Source organism: Artemia franciscana, chromosome 4, assembly GCF_032884065.1.
Source record: "Artemia franciscana chromosome 4, ASM3288406v1, whole genome shotgun sequence".
NCBI lineage: Eukaryota > Metazoa > Arthropoda > Branchiopoda > Anostraca > Artemiidae > Artemia > Artemia franciscana.
Genome location: NC_088866.1, coordinates 9,734,397 through 9,754,358, shown reverse-complemented (window position 1 = coordinate 9,754,358; position 19,962 = coordinate 9,734,397). Strand labels below are relative to the sequence as shown.

General features: G+C 37.2%; 1 protein-coding gene across 2 annotated transcripts in view; it reads right to left on the bottom strand.

Moving 5' to 3' along the window:
• Positions 1–19,962, bottom strand: part of LOC136025963 (2-methoxy-6-polyprenyl-1,4-benzoquinol methylase, mitochondrial-like) — a 60,009-nt gene that overhangs the window by 34,983 nt on the left and 5,064 nt on the right. For both annotated transcript variants that reach the window (XM_065702081.1, XM_065702082.1), the window contains exon 2: positions 2,902–3,213. In XM_065702081.1, the coding sequence (XP_065558153.1) occupies positions 2,902–3,213 (312 nt within the window). The remainder of the gene's footprint in view (positions 1–2,901; positions 3,214–19,962) is intronic.

Here is a 19,962-nt window from a genome sequence, read left to right as displayed (position 1 = left end):
GTTACACCCACTGAACCTTGTAGACTGCGTAAATAGATTTTAAATAGTGAAAAGCTAATGAACATCTCAGAATCAAATCAATACTGTTGTAGTCCTGGTTGGGCCAAAACTGTTGCTTTTTTGGCCCAATGTTTTTGGCCCAAAAACTGTTGCCCAAAATAATAGAAAGTGTTGCTTTGATAATAACATGGTTTGACTTGAAACGTAAATTGAGCTTTCTTTTAACTTGGGATAGTGGTTTATCAATAAAGTATTATCTTAACATATCTTACCTAAAACAGAGATATGATATACTATGCTACTAATCAAACCATTATCAGAACACTCACATAAATTTTGCACGATAGACAGCCAAGCACGAGTCCTTTCATGAATTGCATTGATTAAGTTCACAATGAGAAAATATGTTAAAATAATTGGAAGTGTCAGTATACCAATTCCAAAATACTCAAAGTAACTCAAAACTAACTAAAAAACTAAAAATGATAGTGAAAGTTGGATCTGACTGAATTTTTTAACAATGAAACTTATACAATCATATATAAATTAATCAAATAAATAAAAAAATAAATTAAACAAACAATAGTATATAAATAAATTACAGAATTTAAATTCGGAAAACTTGTCCAAGAGGGTGGCAAAAATATATTTAAAATTAATTACAGGACTAAAAAAACTATAAAACAACTAATACAAATCGTACATCTTAATCACCACCACAAACCTTACAACAAAACAAAATTCAACTTTACTGTTAAGATCATACCCTGAGAGGTCATAATAAGCTACTCAATTATTTATTTGTCCACATCACCTAGGGGGGGGGGGGGTGACGTGGGAGGATCTTAAAATGAAGGGATTTTTCATGGGGGAATGGAATTATCCATGGAGGGAGAGCCGGATTTATCAGCACTATTTAAAAAACAATAAGAAATTAAATAAAAAAATTAGTTTTTTAAATTGAAAGTAAGGAGCAACATTAGAACTTAAAACGAACAGAAATTACTACATATATGAGGGATGGTGACCCCTCGTCAATACCTCGCAACCTCTTAAAGCAGTACCTCTTAAAGCAGTGGGACAAAATTAGAGCTTTAGCGTAAAGAGCGAAGCATTGACGAGGAGGGACCCTTCTCATATATGTAATAATTTCTGTTCGTTTTAGTGATGCTCCTTACTTTTAATATAAGAAAAACTTTTTTTTATTTCTGATCGTTTTTTAAATAGTGCTGGGAAATCTGGCTCCCCCTCCATGGAAAATTTCCTTCCCCTATGAAAAATCGCTTCATGGTAAAATCCTCCCACTTAACCCCCCATGCAGTTTTCATCAAGAGTACTCTTCTTCTCTTAGGAAGATTTTCACTTTTCTTAAACTATGTAAATATTCTGATATTAATAACTTTTGATGAGTAACTTCAGACTTAATAAACATTACATACTTTGGGCTTGCATTAAAAGCAGATTATCTTTAGGCCTATACATGTATTCTTATTAAACTCATTGCTATATGCAAATACTTATTTTTTATTACATCATTTTAGTTTCTATACACAAATCTTGTCATTCCAAAGTGTTGTTACAATTGTTTACTTGTTTTAGGATTCAAATTTTTGCCATTTGACATGTGGACTCAACACAGGACATATTTTGAACTGTCTTTTACTATATTTGGTACACCATAATACTCAGCCTCCAAATAACTCAAAATTGGAAAAAGTAATATTTTTATGGCACTATTTTTCAGTTTTCCAGGGTAACCCTTGGACCAATCTCGTTGTTTTACCTTCCCTTTTATATTATGCAAATAGCTATACTCTTCAATATGTGTACTGTGGAGATCCTAGGTATGGCATTATAGTTCTCTTTGTTGTCTTTTGACATGACAATCTAGTTAATTATATGATCAATTTACTTAGCTAAATTTAATAACCATAGTATTTATAATAAATTTAGCCATATTTATTTGCATAGAGGCATCATTAGTTTCAAAAAGGGTTCCAACTCATGTTTTGGTTTTCTGTGAAACCAATTGAAAGTAAAAAAAAAATACCACCCTCCCCATGTACACATTGGGAGTTATCCATGCCAAGAAAATGTTACTTCTTTTGTTCCAGAGTATAGACAATTGCCCAGGAGTCTATAGAAGCATAATTCATAAGGAAAACTCAGCAGAAATTCAAAGAATTTTATTTTGAACTAATTTAATTTCAATCATTGGCTTCATCTTTGCTAAAATACATATTAATGTTTTATTTTATCTCTTCCTGTCTTTTACTTTGTTTGCACAGGATCGGACTGTAATAAGGCTGGTAGAGTTCCGTCTATCAGTCTTTTGCAATAACTTGTAGTAAATTAGCTCTCCATTTTCATTGTTATTTGTTTTCTTTTCCTATATTTTTCCTAAGTTTTCTTAAGTTTCAAACAGGATTGGACTGTATTTTTTATGTAAATTATAGAGCCCCTTAAAGCTGGTAGAGTTCCGTCTAGTCAGTCTTTTTCAACAACTTGTAGTAAATAAACTCTCCATTTGCATTGTTGTTTTGATTCAAACTAGCAAAATGTCTTGCTTCAGACTCCAATCTTTGTCAAGCACTGATGCATTGAACATAATACATTAAATATATAAGAATGATTAAACATATTAAAACATTAAACATCAAATTAAACATTAAACATATTAGTAGAAGTTTTTTGTCTTTCTCCCACTAGTTAGTGTCCATCTGTTTTAAATAGTTTAAAAATTAAAAATTCCTTGATTTTGTGCAGTTTTTTTCCTTTAAGTTGCTTGCCACTTCAAGTCTTACAAAAAATAATGGACATATTTTTATAACCATGCCTATGATTTTAATTTATGAACAAGTTTAATTTAGTTCAAGTAGGAATAAACAATAAATAGCTTACCAACTTTAAGCATGTTATCATTAATATCACAAACTACAACATGTGGTTCACTTGAATCTTCCCACGATATGTCATCATTGTCATCAATAGAATCACAATAAACTTCTTGTGGTGGGCTTTTTTGTACTTTGAGATAATCTAAAAATCGAAAGCTAATATCACCAGTTCCACCTGCAACATCAAGGAGCTTAGTTCTGCTGGTTGGCCCCATTTTTCTAATAAAGTAGTCTTTCCACACCCTATGGATTCCACCACTCATCAAATCATTCATGAGATCATATTTTTCAGCAACATTTTCAAATACTTTCAGAACTGTGAAAAAGAGAAAATAAAGCATTAAAAGTAAATATATAAAATTAAAAAAAGGAGCCCAGTTCCCAAGGAAGCCTCTGATGAGACCTTTCAGATTTGCGTCTTTTTTTAAAAATAAAATATCATAGAAAAGTAAGGAATAACTCATCAAAATCAAAATTATATAATGACCTTCCTTAAACAGGCAAATTTTATAATGGCGCTATCTAAAAAAAAGTGTAAATCTGTAAGTGTAACTCTAAAAACATTGTAAATCTAAATAAAAGTGTAAAGTGTAAATGTAGTGTAAAGTAAACATAGAAAAACAAAAGCAAAAATTCTCTATTTTTTGGGCTTTTCCCAATTACACCTTATATGTTTCATATGTGTTTGCCCATTGTCTGTTTTCAATCAAAGTTTTCCCTCCCTGAAATATTGTTGCCCTCCCCCCCCAGAAAAAAATTCTTGTGTTTGTATCTGATTAATATTGAACACAAGGAGTCATTTACCATCCCTACACCTAAAAAATACTGCAATTTGCCATGATTTACTTTATTTTCAGACAATAAGCCTATTTTTATTTTACTTTACCTTAAGATCTAAAAGGCTTTCATTTGTTATACATTCAGTTGAACTGAATGGTCACCACTGGCATTGGCAGGGGGAAAAGATGTAGCTCTTTTTCTAACTGAAATTAATTATATTAGAAATTTTTGTCAAACTGAGAAAAATGTAGATGGCACTTAATATTATAAATATTCGAAAAATGAGTATATGTAAGAAAAAAATGAAAATAAATAAAAATGTAGAGGTCAGACCATCAGTTAAAATGGAATTAGCCAGGAAAGTTTGCTTAGCATAAATTCCCATATTGTCAAGGAGGCACACTCGTGCCTCTATAAAGAGGCGACACACGACAATGTTAAGCGATCTTCGGTTCCAGTGGTCGCAGACGGATGGGGAGGGATGCATTTCGTAGCCCGAGCTCCAACTAAGAAACCTGCAAAATTTCATCCCCCTCCAACTTTTCCTTCATGGGGAAAATATGGCCGAAAGTTTCGACCTGTCAACCCAAGCCCCCCTTTAACGTTGTCCGATCGGGCTGAAATTCACAAGTTAAGGTCCCCTAGGGCCCAGGAGCTTATCCGCGAAATTTCAGCTCGATCCGATAACTCCTTCCCTGTTTTCCAGAAACCACGCATAGCCACTTAAAATTCATTTACTTTTTTTTTCTAGACGCCTACAGGTCACATCCGACATCGGATCTGGGTGTACGAAGACTCATTCGATGCGGAATTCTCCGAGTAATTTTCCTGGAAAGTTTCGTAGGAAAATCTTAACCCCCCGAAAGTTTCGACCCTCCACCCCCCCCCCCCTTTTAACGTTGTCCGATCGGGCTGAAATTCACAAGTTAAGGTCCCCTACGGCCCAGGAGCTTATCCGCGAAATTTCAGCTCGATCCGATAACTCCTTCCCTGTTTTTCAGAAACCACGCATTAGCTATTAATTAACGGATTTCTCACCATAAGAGCCCATGTTAATTTGCAATTTTTAAAAGTTATTGAGAAGTTATATTTACGCACATGCAAGTCTTTAGCTCAGTCAGTAGAGCGTGGGACTCTTAATCCTTGGGTCAAGGGTTCAAGTCCCTTACGGGCGGTTTTTTTTCACAACATCAAAAAAATTTTGATAACACCTGGACAGCTTATCATTTGAGAGATAACAGAATATTAGCTTCTTATGAGCAAAAGAAACATTTCGGTCATTCTATCTATTTTTTTTCTATTTTATACAATGATTTAAAAGCGGGGGGGGGGGGTTCCTCTCCTAATTCCTGTACGAGGAGTACAGGAATCAAGGAGGCACACTCGTGCCTCTAAAAGAGGCGACACACGACAATGTTAAGCGATCTTCGGTTCCAGTGGTCGCAGACGGATGGGGAGGGATGCATTTCGTAGCCCGAGCTCCAACTAAGAAACCTGCAAAATTTCATCCCCCTCCAACTTTTCCTTCATGGGGAAAATATGGCCGAAAGTTTCGACCTGTCAACCCAAGCCCCCCTTTAACGTTGTCCGATCGGGCTGAAATTCACAAGTTAAGGTCCCCTAGGGCCCAGGAGCTTATCCGCAAAATTTCAGCTTGATCCGATAACTCCTTCCCTGTTTTCCAGAAACCACGCATAGCCACTTAAAATTCATTTACTTTTTTTTCCTAGACGCCTACAGGTCACATCCGACATCGGATCTGGGTGTACGAAGACTCATTCGATGCGGAATTCTCCGAGTAATTTTCCTGGAAAGTTTCGTAGGAAAATCTTAACCCCCCGAAAGTTTCGACCCTCCAACCCCCCCACCCCTTTTAACGTTGTCCGATCGGGCTGAAATTCACAAGTTAAGGTCCCCTACGGCCCAGGAGCTTATCCGCGAAATTTCAGCTCGATCCGATAACTCCTTCCCTGTTTTCCAGAAACCACCTATTAGCTATTTAATTAACGGATTTCTCTCCATAAGAGCCCATGTTAATTTATAATTTTTAAAAGCTATTGAGAAGTTATATTTACACACATGCAAGTTATTAGCTCAGTTGGTAGAGCGTGAGACTTTTAATCCTCGGGTCAAGGGTTCAAGTCCCTTACGGGCGGTTTTTTTTCACAACATCAAAAAAATTTTGATAACACCTGGACAGCTTATCATTTGAGAGATAACAGAATATTAGCTTCTTATGAGCAAAAGAAACATTTCGGTCATTCTATCTATTTTTTTTCTATTTTATACAATGATTTAAAAGCGGGGGGGGCGGCAGCCACCCAAGTTCCTCTCCTAATTCCTGTACGAGGAGTACAGGAATTATTAAATTACATCCACCATGGATTGTAGAAAAACGTACAGAAATAATATGAAAAAAACTTCGTTTTCTTAAAGAGTTAAAGAGGCTGCGTCCCAAAGTCGAACCTTAAAACGTACAGGAATTAGAAGAGGCAGTTGGGGGGCTGCCGCCCCCCCAAACCCCCAGCTTTTAAAGACTCTTTTGTACAGGTTTTTTTTGGGGGGGGGACTTCATTGTTACTAATTACTAGTTTCGGCGCAATGGTTCTCCTGTCCTCTGTGTTTAACATTTTTCGAAGTTATTCCATTATTCATTCATTTCAATTTTTTGTTAATTAAAAGAGGGCCTTTCCGAAGCCAAGAGCTGGGGGTTAGCAAAAAAACAAAAAACCTGTACAAAAGAGTCTTTAAAAGCTGGGGGTTTGGGGGGCGGCAGCCCCCCAACTGCCTCTTCTAATTCCTGTACGTTTTAAGGTTCGACTTTGGGACGCAGCCTCTTTAACTCTTTAAGAAAACGAAGTTTTTTTCATATTATATGAAGTAAGAATCCCGCTATTATAATGTGTTCTTCAGAAGGGGCCAAAGACAATTGAATTAGAGTTCAGTATTGAATTAGAGTTCAAAGAGTTAACAGCTAAATAAGTTTCAATTCAATCGGATAAAACACATGCTTAAATCTCGTCAGCTTGCGCAACCAACTAGTTTTAACCGATACTGTATATAAGTGAATTGTTATAGCAGTGACGTCAGAATCTTTAATTAGAGAATTTTGCAAGCAGGAAACGCAGGCGAAAAGTGTTCACTGAATTTTCCTGACAAATCTTGAGCAGCTGTTTGATGTTGGGAGAGGCGTAGGAATACGAGAAGAAGCCCCCCTTGCGATATTTGAGTGTTTTCCTGCTAGTTGACTTTGTTTGCCTCCAGAGCTATGCAAGCGGGAGAAAGAGCGTATGCTCAGTTTCGATACTACAAACTTTGGCCGTGTAAAATCACGCAAGTGATACGTATCAAGGACGGTGGCTGTAATTATGAGGTTACATGTTATGGTAGTGATGAAGTTAATATCGTGACGTCGGAGAATATTTGGTGTTACTTAACAAACCATGCTGACGCTTCAAAGGATGGGCGAAAAAATGTTCAAAGGGCTATTAAGCTGTACATGGAGGATTCGGATGGTCTACCTGATGATTTATCGAACTCAGTTTTGTCACTGCAAAGCGATCTGTTGACTTTGCGAGAAGGAATAGAAGATGAGATCAGGAAACAGGTAGATAATGAGTTTGCGAAGTTAGACACCGTGTCTCCAAAGCAGTTTAGAAATGAATTTTTGGACACTATAACACAGGCTGTGTATAAAACCATAGAACTGCAGTTCCAGTCTCGATTCGATCAAATTGAGAAATGTCTTAATGATTTGAAGTGCAAAATCACCCAAAATGGTGCTAAAATTCAAAAATTAGAAACTAAACTTGATGATCTTAGCCAGACTTCTCTTCTTAACAAGATAGTTGTTTCTGGAATTGAAACGACCGCTCGGGACCTACCTACTCTAGGCGAAAGTCTTAGATCGTCTGAATGCACATACGGGACTCCATCTTAATAATACTATGGTCAAGACTGTAAGGCGTTTAGGGTCTTTTGACCAGTCTGAGGTGCCAATTGAGCTTACCTTTGTATCTGAAGTGACAACTGTCGAAATCTTGCGTAATCGAAAAAAGCTCAATAGGTTCGCTTATTTTTGTCAACGAGGCCCTCACCAAAGAAAGGCAGGAAGTTTTCAAACTAGCGCGCAACAAATTCGACAAGAAGAACGTGTGGACCACGAGAGGAGTTATTTATGTGAAAAGCGGCTCGCAAAATATTCCGTGTAAATCGATTAGTGATGTAGTTGAAATCTATGATTTCGCTAATGAGCCGTCGATAGCATAAATAAATGGTGGTTTCATGTTTTCCTTGTGACTGTGTAATATGAACCGCTTCCAGACTTTTTTGGATTCCCGTTTAAAACTAGATTCGATTTTGAATACGTCTATTGGTGGTGATAAAGATGTGCCTTATGCTAAAAATTTACCTGACTGTGATTTTTCTTCAGAGGGCACTTTAGTGTGTGAGCCCGACAGATGTAAATTTCCGGTCTCAGTGCTTCATGTTAATGCTCAAGGTTTACAAAGTGCGTATAATTAACTCAAGTTTTTGCTATCATCTAGTCCAAAAGATATTGTGGCCATATGTGAAACTTTTTTGTCTAGTTCTTCACCTATGTCTATGTTCGAGGTTCCTATGATGAAAAGTGTATCTCGCAGTAGGAAATTGAATGCAAGAGGTGGACAGGTGATCTGTATTCGCCAGGATTGGTCTTTTAGTGTAATAGAGGATATATCAATTTGGGAAGAGGGTTTATGTGAAACGCTATTTGTGGAAATTAGCCCCACGAGTGGTGATTCGTTTATATTTGGTTCAGTATATAAACCTCCATCGAGTAACCCAAAAAATTTTTTTGAGGTTTTTGAGTCGGTTCTTTTAAAACTCAGCGAGTCAAAGAAACCAGTAATTGTATCAGGGGACTTTAATTTTGATTTGCTGAATTTAGATCTTAGTACTCATAAGGAATTTTTGAATATTATGATGTGTGCTGGTTTTCTTCCCAGCATTTCTCTCCCAACTAGGGTTACAAATACTACAGCTACACTGATTGATAACATATTTTTTCTGTTAATTCAGTTAAAGCATTGAAATCCTCTGTAATTTTGTCTGATATGTCAGACCGTTTCCCAGCGAGTGCTCTTCTAGATTTAGGGAGAGTTTATACTCGTTCTTGGGATACTAGAGATGATACTTCACATAAACGATTTGAGTGGATTGATTTTAAGCTACTACGTGAACTAATAAATAGTAACGATTGGAGTCTAGTTTATGGTTCAAATGATGTTAATGTTGCATTTTCTAAATTTATTTCTGATATGATGCGGCTCAGAGAGGAGGCTACTACAACTAAGTATACATGGGAAATATTAAAAAAAAATTGATTCTTGGATTACTGAAGGAATTTTGATTTCAATTAAGAATAAGAATATAAAATTTAAGAGGTATTTAAAAAATCCAAGCGATGCCTCTTTTGAAGAATATAGAGCATATAGAAATAAGTTAAATTCGATTGTTAGATATGCAAAGAGAACATATTATAAAGATAAGTTTATTCAGTATAAGTCAGATATGAAAAAAATTGGCAATTGATTAATAAAAGAATTCAACCTAGCCATAAATCTAAATCTAGTGTTGATTGCCTAGAAGTTGATGAAAGGAAGGTAACTGACCGTAAAGAAATTTTGAATATATTGGGAGACTATTTTAGTATAGTAGGAAAAAAGCTTACATTGAATTTTTTTTCTCCATTGTTAAATGTCCCTACCATTTCTTTTGATAATGATCATCAAACTGAAAACCCTTTTGATTTTTCCGAAACGACACCCCAACATGTGAAAAAAATTATCATGAAGCTTAAAAATAGTTCTTCTTCTGATGAATTTGGTTTTTCTACTCGAACAGTAAAGCAGGTAGCTACTGATGTTGCCCCATTACTTTCACACATATATAATTTGTCATTTGTACATGGAGTTTTTCCTGATTTGTTGAAGAAAGTTAATGTTATTTTACTACATAAAGGCGGAACTACTAGTGATCCTTCCAATTATAGAGGTATATCACTTTTATCAGTGTTTAGTAAACTTTTGGAAAAGATAGTGAACCATCAGCTCCATAATTATTTAATTGGTAAAAATATTTTTCATCCTTCTCAGTTTGGTTTCATTAAAGGAAAATCAACGGAGTTGGCAATTCATCAACTTCTGCTTGAGATAAATGATGCAATTGACAGTGATCAGCATGTGTTGGCGGTATTTCTTGATGTCGCCAAGGCCTTTGACATAGTCGACCATCATCTGTTGTTAATGAAACTCCAAAAATATGGTTTTGCTTCAAAACCTTAAAATTTTTTTAAAACTTATCTTACGGACAGAAAACTTGAATGACATGATAGAATATATGGTATCCGTTTGGAAAGTTTTTTGACAAGCTGTGGGGTCCCTCAAGGGTCTGTCCTGGGACCGACCTTATTCCTTCTATTTATAAATGATTTGCCTGAGGTATTACCACTTTTTAAATTATAATGTTTGCAGATGATGTTGTTATTTTTGCATCCCATGCTGATTTATCCATACTCTTTCATAATCTTAATAACACACTTTTATCTGCAGGGGATTGGTATGCCAGAAATTTACTTTCATTAAATGAGAAGAAATGTCAATATATGCTGTTTTCTCGATCTGGTTCTCAGAAAACTGAACAGTTTTCTCTTTATCTAAATGATATGGTACTAAAATGTGTTGATGAATTTAAATATCTTGGAATTATTTTGGATGAAAATCTGTCTTTCTGTGAACACGTGAAGACAATGTCTCTAAAAATCTCGCGAAATATCGGGATTCTTTCTCGTTTACGCCATTTTTTCCCAAGGAATATTTTAAAAACAATATATTTTTCTTTTGTTAATCCATATTTTCTTTATTGTGTTTCTGTTTGGGCATCTACTTTTCCTTCAACGTTTAAACCTCTTCAAACTCTACAAAATAAAGTACTTAGATTAATGTTTAATATTAATAATATATCCTCAGTTCAGGGCTTCCACTCTCGAATCTCAAAATTCGGGGACAAGTTTAAAAAATTCAGGGAGTTTTCGGGGACAAGTCTTCAAGATTCGGGGAATCTTCGGGGGCAAGTTCAAAATGTAATTTTGTTACAAAATTTGGGAGCCAAAATTGGTTATAGCTTCGTTTTCAGGCTCAAGTAGGACTGGATCCGCGTACTAAATCAAGTTTTTAACAGAGTAGGTTCTAGAGTACAGGATTGGAACCCATAGCTAAAAACGATTTTTGCTGGTATTGCAGACAAAACCTCAGAACTATTTTAAATAAATTAAAAAATAATAGGCTGAATGACACTCTGGAACTTTGTTGCTTTAGGTTCTATATTATCTTTGCTGCTTTATTCCCGTAGCACGAAAACGAGATTTTCATGTCATTTATTTTCAGAAAGACCACGAAAATAAAGTAGCCTATAGAAAGGCAATAATCTCATACAAAGCAATAACATGTGCAATGATTTCTTGAAATTAACGAAAATTCTTCGGCAAGCAAACATGAACTTATACCAGAAATTTAATTTTAAAAAATCACCTGAAAGCAAGGAACAGAATTAAAACTGAAAACGAATAGAAAAGATTACATAGTAAGAGGACTGTCCCCTTCTAAACGCCCATTTATTTATGCTGAAGTTTTTTAGTACTTAAGCTTCACATTTTTCAATTGTTTTGGAAGTTGTTCTTACAGAATCGGGACTAAATCTGAACTAAAGCGTAAAAAAAGGGGGCTATTCCCTTCATATATATATTATTTTTTGTTCATTTTAATGTTGCTCCTTGGGCGTACTTTCAGACGGAAAAAATCTTTTATTTTATTTCAAACATTTTTTTTTAGAAATCTCCACGGAAAAATTATTCCTCTCCCCGGAAAAATCGTCTAGAGCTCTAGACAATTCAATACCGTTAAAAATTTATCCCGGACAAATACCATAAAGGTCTTCATGCGTAAGATTCGGTTTACAGAGATAAACTTAAAATAAATAAAAAGAATTTTGTTTAGGAATCCTGGCCAATCCGTTTTTTCTCTGATTGGTTGAAAATATATATAGGTTTTATTTTCTTGACTGGTGTTTCAAAAGCCTTTTCAGTCCGGCAGTTCTACCTAGCTTCAAACACTTAGGCCTGCTTAAATCCTAGAGTGGAAATCAGCTTTTTCAATTTCTTCTGCACCAAAAAGGCAGTATTTTGAGATGGGCAAGCCAAAAGAATTTTCGAATGATCTAACATGTATTTGCAACAAACCTTGTTTATACTATACTGTGCAGGAAAAAATAAAGCCTTCAAGTTTCAATTCTATTCAATTATACAAAAAAAAATATGTAATTGAAAGTTGCCACGAAGAAGCTCAATATCAGCTAAACTAAGCACACTACCTACGACCTAGGGAGCCACAGAACCAGAAATAAGCGTAGCTGCTTCTTCAGCAGTTGCAGAAGCCTTAACATTTGACAGAAGCTTCGTCATTTCAAGGTCAAGGACAAGAGAAGAGGAACTGAGATTGAGTCTCTTCATTTCCGTTTTAGTCTTAGCCCCATTACACGCAACCGATATTATCGCCACACAGTTTCGTTTATCTGTTTTCAAATCTTTGAGGGTACTGAACAAGCGTTCTGCTGTAACGTTAGAAAATGGCAGTGTACCTATGTAATTATTATTATTATTAATTTATTACCCGTCAAAAACGGAAAAGACGGAGTATATAAAAGAAAAAGAAAGAAAAGCACAAAAATTTAAATAGACTTCCACTACAAATATTATAAAATAACACTAGTCCAGGGGTGGTTGGCTCTTAAAACATTGGTACTGAATTTGGAGATTCTTCTCTCTATGGCCATGGAAGGGTTGGTGACCTTATATTTCCTGGAGATGTCGCCATTGTTGTGCCACAAAGGGAGACGCAGGAGAAACTTAGCATATCTGTAAAATGCGATGCAAATGGCTTTCTTTTCGGTAGCTGTGAATATTTTCCAGAAGAGAACCAGAGCAAGCAGATGGGGGGTAGTCAAAGCATTGTATAGCTGGGCAAGGAGAGGACGGTTGAAACGATAGTTATTGGCAACAAGTAATCCGTAAGACCCTCGTAGACGGGAACAGAGGTGGTTTGTCAGTGCTGATCGTGTGTCCTTCAATGTAGAAGAAATAGGAAGGCCAAGATACGTAAGGGACTGAGAAGGCTTAATCAGAGTGTCGCCAATTTAAACGGAGACGTTAATTGAAAGCTCATTTTTTGAACCATTGAAAAAAAGAAGTTCTGTTTTAGATTCGTTGAAGGAAAGTCCGATCTGCTTGTTTGCCGCTGGAAGTGAGTCGTAATTTTGTTGAAATAAAGATATCGAACGAGAAACATGAAGAATGTCATCAGCAAAGTTTAGCAGCGAAAGATTAATCCCACGAAGAAAGCACGACGGCTTTATTACTTGCTGTGCTTCGATAATAGCGTTATTAAACAGTGATGGAGAAGTTTTGCCAACTTGACATACGCCTTTCTTGACACTCAGCATTTCTTTAGAAGGATAAATGCCGGACGGGGATCAGGATGACAGCCGAGAGCTTGTTGTACATACTGTAAACAGGGGAAAGGATGCAAGAGGAAACATCTCGCTAAAGGGCTTTGAGCAGGATATGGCCATGGATGCAAGTATCAAAGGCTCTACTAACATCAAGTGCTCCAAAGACGAGGAGATCACCATTTTCATCTGCATCAATAAGAAGATTTGCAAGAACGCTGTGAACGTGTTCCCGTCCTGAGTGATTTTTGAACCCGAACTGATCGTCCGGAGTAGTGCATCGAAGTGCAATTTCATCAAAAATAAGGGATTCAAATAGCTTACAAAAAGTAGTTGAAACGGTGATCAGTCGATATGAAGCGCACTGGTCAGCTGGTTTACCTTTTTTGAGAATAGGATGGACCAATCCAACACCAAAGCTGTCTGGAACGATGCCAGTAACGAAAATCATTTGAAATAGCAGAGAAAGGTTCTCTAGGAGAAGATTGCTGGTAGAGCTTAAATGAGTACCAGATATACCATCGATGCCCTTAGATTTCTTTTTTTTTTAACTTATCAATTTTGGAACGCATCAAGGACGGAGTGACCAGGACACCAATATCCTTAACTGAAAACTGAAGCTCCTTATCGAGGGCCTGGCAAAAGGTATTACCTAGGTAGGAATTAGGGGCTGAAATTTGGTCTCTGAAGTAGTCGCACCAGTCTTTTTCTGGCATGCAGGGCGGGCCATTGGAAGATTTGTTCTTAGCTCGAAGATGCCATAAAGCAGGAGGCATATTATCGACAATCTCGCTGGTACGGGCAATTTCATTAGCCTTATGCTATGTGATGGCTTTGGAAAATTTACGTTTCGTGTAAATACGAACAGCGTTGACTACTCTGGAGCGTGGCTTCTCACAATCTGCCCATAATTGTAGCCATAATTTTGCTGAATCACATGCGGCCAGGAGATTAGAATTATTCCGCCAGTTACGCACTTCCGTGTCGTGGCGAATTTTGCGGACCGGAACTGCAGTTTTCTCAGCTGTATGGATAGCATGCGTTATCTCAGAACAGTAGATGTTTAGTAGGATGTTTTTTTCAAAGTCTACTGTCATGTTCAGACAACAGAGAAGTGTGAAAGGAATTCGGATCTTCGACAGCACGTAGTCACATGAACTCTGGTAGGAATCGATGTTAGCAGCTTCCCAGTTGAGGCTGAACAACCATTTAGGTGGGAAATTTGTGGGTGAAGTTTGGGGCAAGGGCTTTATTTGAAAATAATTACAGATCGGCATGTGGTCGGGTATGGAGTAATCAAGAAGAACCGTAGTAGTAGAGGTAGGTTTAATCATAGAAGAACAATAGAAATAGTCCAACTTAGACGCGGAGCCAGATTGATGTAGAGGCGCCATTTGGACCGAATCTTGGGGTGGGCATGAACTCCATCTTGCCCCCCCCCCTCCGACTCATTTCGTGTCACGTAATCATCTAGGAAATGGGCATTTGACAGAACTCGAGAATTTTATTATGTATCTTACCTACTTTTAAAGTTTACAATGATTAATAGCAAATAGAATAATTACCCCAAGGGTCGTTAAGTAATTACGCTCTTTGGTTAATAGGCGTGCAGTAATTTCAAATCAATTGGACAGAATGGATTATGTTGGACATAATGAATTATTATGGCTGACAAAGGGCCCTTTGTGGTGGAAGCTTGGGCCCCCTGGTAAATCTGGGGAGGGCATTTGCCCCCCCTGACCCCCCCAATGGCGTCTCTGGATTGATTTATGTACGTAAAATCACGATCATTTCCAACATAGGTGAGACTTGGACAAGCATGGAGCAAGATCTGAGATCTATTGTTTTCAGGCTCAGACGGTTCACAGTTAAAGTCACCAAACAGGAGACAACTTAGGCCTTCATCTTCATATTTTGATACTAGCTTGGCAATAGAAGTACATGTGAGAGAGAACTTCCTCTCAGACATATCATTATGGTAATTGGTAGGAAAATAAACAACGAATATGACCACATTCGAAACTTCAACTGCAAGGAAACTGTCAGACTTAGCAACTAGGTTACCAAGTAGCTCTTTCCGTATCATCAGGGCCAAACCACCTGAAGGCCTACCGCGAGTGGACCCACCACGTCAAACCGCAAGCAAAGTTCAGACAGTAGGTGATGTTTCGGTAGAACTTTCCCATTGATGTTACACGATACAATTTTTAAGGTTTCTTCAGGCATTGGAATTCTTTAGAAGAGACTGAGTGACAGGACATTTAAAAGTGTAACATGGGGGGTCGGAGGAATTGTAAAGAGCACACTTAAGTGCCTTGGTACAAGGATTATCTTTGGTTGTGGAGTGGCCAGCCTCACCACACCTGGAACATTTTCGGGTACCTGAGCACGCAGACACAAAATGACCATATGACTGGCAAGAAAAGTATTGGGGTGGCAAGCGTTGAAATATACTAATGGGGAGTCTTTCGAACCCTATGATGGGCGGAAAGCGAATAGAAGACTCGAGGTCCTCTTTAGGCTCAAAAAGAAGCTTAAACGAACGGGTGTTTCGGATTTGAGTTGCTTTCAAACAGTTGACAATCAGATCGCATGGGCTATTTTTATTCAGGTCTTTAGGAACATAACGGATAATACCGAAAAAGGAGGGGCATTGGAGTTTAGGCTCGACATCAGGGTTATTCCCGGTTATGTGTGACATAATAGATTCGGCACCACTTTTATTCTTTGTGACTACTTTCCAGGCTTCTCTACTGGGACGAAGCTCGATTATATTCCCACTAACTTCTCCACAAAGATGCTCCAGATAAGCTTTACAGGAGTCAGGCTTTTTAAGGTCTAAGGGGGGCTTCTTGAGAATAACTGCATAGGAAGGCTTGGCCGGTGGAGACTAATTGATTCATAGATGTAGCAAGTTTCTCAGCTGCACGGGCTCTTTTCTCACTTTTTATAAAGTCCTTCAAATTATTGGAGATTTCTGTCACTTTTTGAGCAACAATAGCACTCAATTCACCAGGCGTAGTTGGGACCTTCGTAGGATCAAAAATTACGAATTTCGGCAATTTGATCCGGTTAGTCTCACATAACTGGATCAGTTTCAGCATATCTAACACATTATCGGCAATCTTTTGGCGAGCAACGTTGTGACTCGAAGTGTTCGAATAGTGCCAAAGTGAATCCTTAGCTTTTATAATAGTATCTTTGTCATAAAATCCCACTGCCTTTTCGCAAATTTCATCAGTCTTATTTGCTTGGAGCGGTCGCGATAAATAATTTAGTAAAGCATTATGCACAAGTCTTTCTTTCTCATTTGACATTATGCTAATTTAGAAGTCCAGACACATTCAATAGGAAAAAATAACTGGTTACTTTTTGGACGCGACAAGAGCTCATTAGTAATCTAGTATTATAGTCAGTAATCTAGTAATCAGTACTAAAGTCAGTAATCTAAAACCTTTTTTTAGGTTTTCAAACCTCGGCTTTGTACATGGGTATGTCTGCTTACAGATAAACTTCCAATACTCCTCATCGTACATATGTCTAAACCCGCCAAAGAAACAGTGCTCTGTTCACGGCATTCCCTGTTAATTAGAGCCTATTTCCACGAAGGCAACCCACGACTTCTTAGAAAATTTTCGAAGCTAGGTGGGTTCAAGTTTCGAGCATTGACAAGATCAAGTAGACTTGTGAACTCCTAAAAGTCACATTCAAACGTAAAGCGTCTCTGTATCTGGATAATGGCCTCCTAGTAAAAGTCTCTTACTGTTATGTAGACCTTCCTCACCTCCAACTGTGAGATATCTGGACTAGACGAGACCAAGGATGCCAACTCCTCTTCTGCAGTATACCCGAGATAGACCTTCTGAACGTCAACATAATGGCTCTCGTCTGTTACGTCAAGAGCCAAAAGATCAGTACAGTTTCTGACGTAGGCTCCATCCATATAGTTTATAGCCAAGGTTGCAACAAGCTTAAGTATTTCCGTCTTCAGCTTATAGAAAATTGGTGACTTCGATTGAAACAATACATTAAAGTCGTTCACAAGGCCTAGAGCGTAGTCAACAAACATCATTAGAACCTTAATAAAAGGATTTTTCAGATCACTAAGGGCAAGTTCGTTGTCATGGGTGGGATCATCAAAATTGGCACTAGTGAAATAGGGGGACAATGCGCTCCACTGTTCAAGGATTCTTCGAACACATGCATGGAGGGACAGCCACTAGGCTGTCCTGCAGTACTGCAAGTACTGCAACTCGCTTAGCGCTCATAGAGAAATGACTATATACGTGGCGACATAAGTCTTCCAGAGTTTTGGTAAGCTTCTTGCAGGCATACGAAGCACAAAGATGAATGGAGTGGCAACTACACTTGGCTACTACCACCCATGGATAATTGTCACTGATCAGCTTTGCTACCGAATTACGACATCCCATTATTGAGTTTGTTGCGTCGGCACAGAAACCAGTCCAATTTTGCAGAGGCACTTGACTTTCTATTGTTTTCAATGGACACTGGTCTGATTGGTGTTTCTCTGAGAACCTCGAACAGACTGACTGACTCTTTAGCTCTGCATTCTTTTTGAGTGTTTTCATATTCCTGGGACTTATAACCCTGAAGGACTCTGCAATAGTATTGATATACAATATACTTCCCTTTTTCTTCCAAAGCACCAAACATTTGGTGCTTGCGTATATATTGTTGCACTTTGTCCTTTAGGGAGGATTCCAAATAGAGGTTGAAAGTAGTGGGGATGGAAATTTTGGGTGGGACCAGGTAGACATCCCATTATTGAGTTTGTTGCGTCGGCACAGAAACCAGTCCAATTTCGCAGAGGCACTTGGTTTTCTATTGTTTTCTACTGAAACTGGTTTTCTACTGAAACTGAAGCATTCAGGTGCAATCACATTTGTCTAAAGTGTAGGTATGGTAAAACAATCAAGGAAATACGAAGAATCACCAATACTCACGAGATAATTATAACTTGAAGCAGAAGATATTATATCCAACCGGTTAATCTTGAACTCTCATATGCTTAGATGATTTGAATTTCCAAACTATAAGCTCAATTCCGTTTTATATTTTTCAATATCATACGTTCGCCAGCGTACCATAGTATAAAGATGCAAAACAATATTAAAATTGTAGAGCAAACAGTGAGCCTTCCACTAACTCTATTTCGGGTAGATCATGGGAAACGAAAGATTTTCGGGGAGTTTTCGGGGATTCGGGGAACGACATTTCTTTTCGGGGATTTTTGTCGATTTTCGGGGAAATCCCCGAAAATTCGGGGACAATGGAAGCACTGCCTCAGTTAGCCATCTTTATGGATCTTCTGGTTTCTTCTCTGTTCATCAACAACATTCTATTGCCATTTCTAATATTTGCCATAATTATGTTTTTGGACAACTTTCACTAAATTTCCAAAGATTATTCCCAACAAATTCACAATTCCACAATTACCCAACATCTCATAGTTCTGATTTCTCTTCTGAAACTAGGCCGACGGTGCGATCGGGATTTAGTTTGCGTCATATTGGTCCAAAAGTTTGGAATTTAATCCCAATAGCTGTGAGAAATTGTAATGATAGAAATAAATTTCTGAAGTTATTAAGAAATCATGTTGCTAGTCTCCCATAATATTTTCCGTTGTAATTGTTGAAGTTTGATTTCCAAAAGAAGTGCAAATTAGTTTAAGCCGAAGTAATGACGGTTTTTTCTTTTGTTTGTGTTTACTTTTTATTTTTTTTGGTGATACACCACGCGCTTAAGTATGCCATTAGGCATTTGCGCTGTTTGTTTAAATGGTTCAATTCTTGTTGTAAATAAACATGTATCTGTCTATCTATCTGTCTATACCAAGCTTCATCCTAGCCCCCCTCCTAATGAGGCCAGATACAGGCCGACACTAAAAACAAGTCCAGGGGTTGAGTCTGTAGGTTTGCCATTGAATTTTGTGTTTATTTTTTATATACAGTTGGTTTATAATGCCAAATAAAGTCCATTTGAAAGAAAAAATGAATAAAAACAATAAATTTGTGTATAGCCCAGGGTCATATCTGGCCTCAAGGGGGATTGGAATGCTATTATGACAGGCCAAAATTTTTATATTTAGAAATAGTACTGAATGGGGAATCTAATGGCCTTTTTCTTTGTAACACTTGGGAGTTAGAGCTCTTTTGAAGGAAACCTGTTAATAAGAACAAGTAGTACCATTTAATTCCTTAAGTTGTCATGCTGACAATACACCCTCTTTTCTAATGAACCCATATATAGTCCTAAATAATATATTTCTTTGTTTTTCATCACCTCATTATCTGTAATGCCTTCTTTGTTAAAATGCTGGGCTCTTAATATGAGAAAACAACTTTGTCTAAGTGATTTCCACAGAGTACTTGAATAAAAATGACTTTTTTCAAAAAGGTGAAGAAGGTACCTTGAAAACACTTCCTTGAGGTATACATTACATTCTGAATTTTACTACTGAAAGTTTTATTCTCCTAACTTAACTGTTTTCCTAGATAACAAGAAGCCACTTAACTAAAACTTATAAGCTTTGTGAATTACTTACTAATAAGTATTAATAAGCTAATTAAGCCTATTAATAAGCTAATAAGTAGTTAATTCTAGATTAGAGGAAAATATAACAGCTCAAAATAGGGATGAAACCTTTTAATCAGCAGTGAAACAAATTTCAAATTTTGTAACTGAATATTTTGGACACATATACAGTGGCCATCATCAG